The 1,330-nt window shown below is 41.5% G+C and overlaps 1 protein-coding gene across 1 annotated transcript in view; it reads left to right on the top strand.

Moving 5' to 3' along the window:
* The window catches only part of LOC101853654 (nuclear hormone receptor HR96), a 46,467-nt gene continuing 45,137 nt past the window's right edge, over positions 1–1,330 (top strand). The window contains exon 1 of the mRNA XM_005088984.3: positions 1–25. Coding sequence (XP_005089041.2) covers positions 2–25 — 24 coding nt within the window. The 5' untranslated portion in view covers position 1. The remainder of the gene's footprint in view (positions 26–1,330) is intronic.

The raw sequence follows: 1,330 nt of genomic DNA, 5'->3' as shown, positions 1-1,330 counted from the left end.
TATGGCCGACGATTCAGACTCGGTGGTAAGAGACTCCCTGTTTCCTGCATTTTTTCCCCAGTGCTTGTGTTTTGATTTGTGGACTGCTGTGTTTGCTCCATGCTTGCATGATATTATTACAGCTCCTTGGATTCTATTGTGTCTCCTAGGTCTAGATCTAGATCTAGATCTAGATATAGATTTAGTTCTGGATTCATGCAACCCAGCTGGCTGCCCGTTGCCAGTGTAACTGTTGTAGATCTAGATCTAGATCTAGATATCTAGATCTAGATCTAGATCTAGATCTAGATCAGATCTAGACTAGAGATCTAGATCTAGATCTATATATAGAGATCATAGAGATCTAGACTCTAGATCTTGAATCTAGGCCTACACAGTACTCAGTACGTGCAACACTTGTTACACTTCTAGGCAGGCAGGCTACGGTTGTGGCCGTGATCTAAATCTAGTCTAGATCTCTATACTATACTGTGTAAATTAATATTATGTAGTGAGCAGTTGCAGAAGCTGCAATCCATTACTGCGGTATCGGTAGGATGAAGGCTAGATCCCCCTTAGTTGTAGTAGTTACTTAGTACAGGGCTCCCCTTTTTAGGCCAACTTAACTTTTTAAGAAGAGGCTCCTTCACCCTTTGCCTTTGGGTTACTATTTTAATCATTAAGGGGTATTTTTAAACCCTTGTTTTAGAAACTTAAAAGGTAAAAGTCAATATCTCATAATTTTATAAGATTTTTTGCTTGCAAACATTTAACTCACTCGCACATCACACAGACACACATAGAGTGACCATGACTATGATTGAATGCTAACGATTAAAAAAAAAAAAAAAAGAGTAATATTGACTAGAATTAGAGTTGTGTCCATTTTTGGAATGGAAGGGGGAAGAGTGGTGGTGGTTGAGCAGTTGGGTCTCAAAAATAAAATAAAGTTGACAAACCAAAATGGGTCAACTCCGATTATAATCGAAGTGACTATTCGGACTCGAGTTCGAATATGAAAAAATGTTATTCGGACTCTGATTCTTGTCCAGCATGACATCACTTTCGACTTCCGACTTCCTGTGACTCGTGACTCCGGCTTCCTGTCCTGCCTCAGTCGTGACTCGCCTCAGGCTGGGTAGAGACCGGGATCGCTTCGGGCAAAATGGCGTTTTGAGCAGGAGCCGAGTTTTTATCTTATGATGAATTTGAGGCCGGCCTGAAAAGTTATAGCGCTTTTAATAAATGTTTATTTGTCAATAGATCATCAGAAGCAATTAGAGATGGCTCCTTAGCGTGTGTCGGGGTCGGATGGGCGGCCTGCACACGTGTGGCTGTGTGCGTTACGGGG

The sequence above is a fragment of the Aplysia californica genome, unplaced genomic scaffold (assembly GCF_000002075.1).
Source record: "Aplysia californica isolate F4 #8 unplaced genomic scaffold, AplCal3.0 scaffold00002, whole genome shotgun sequence".
NCBI classification, from domain to species: domain Eukaryota; kingdom Metazoa; phylum Mollusca; class Gastropoda; order Aplysiida; family Aplysiidae; genus Aplysia; species Aplysia californica.
Note: the sequence above shows the minus strand (reverse complement) of the source record. Positions and strands in the feature narration are given on the sequence as shown.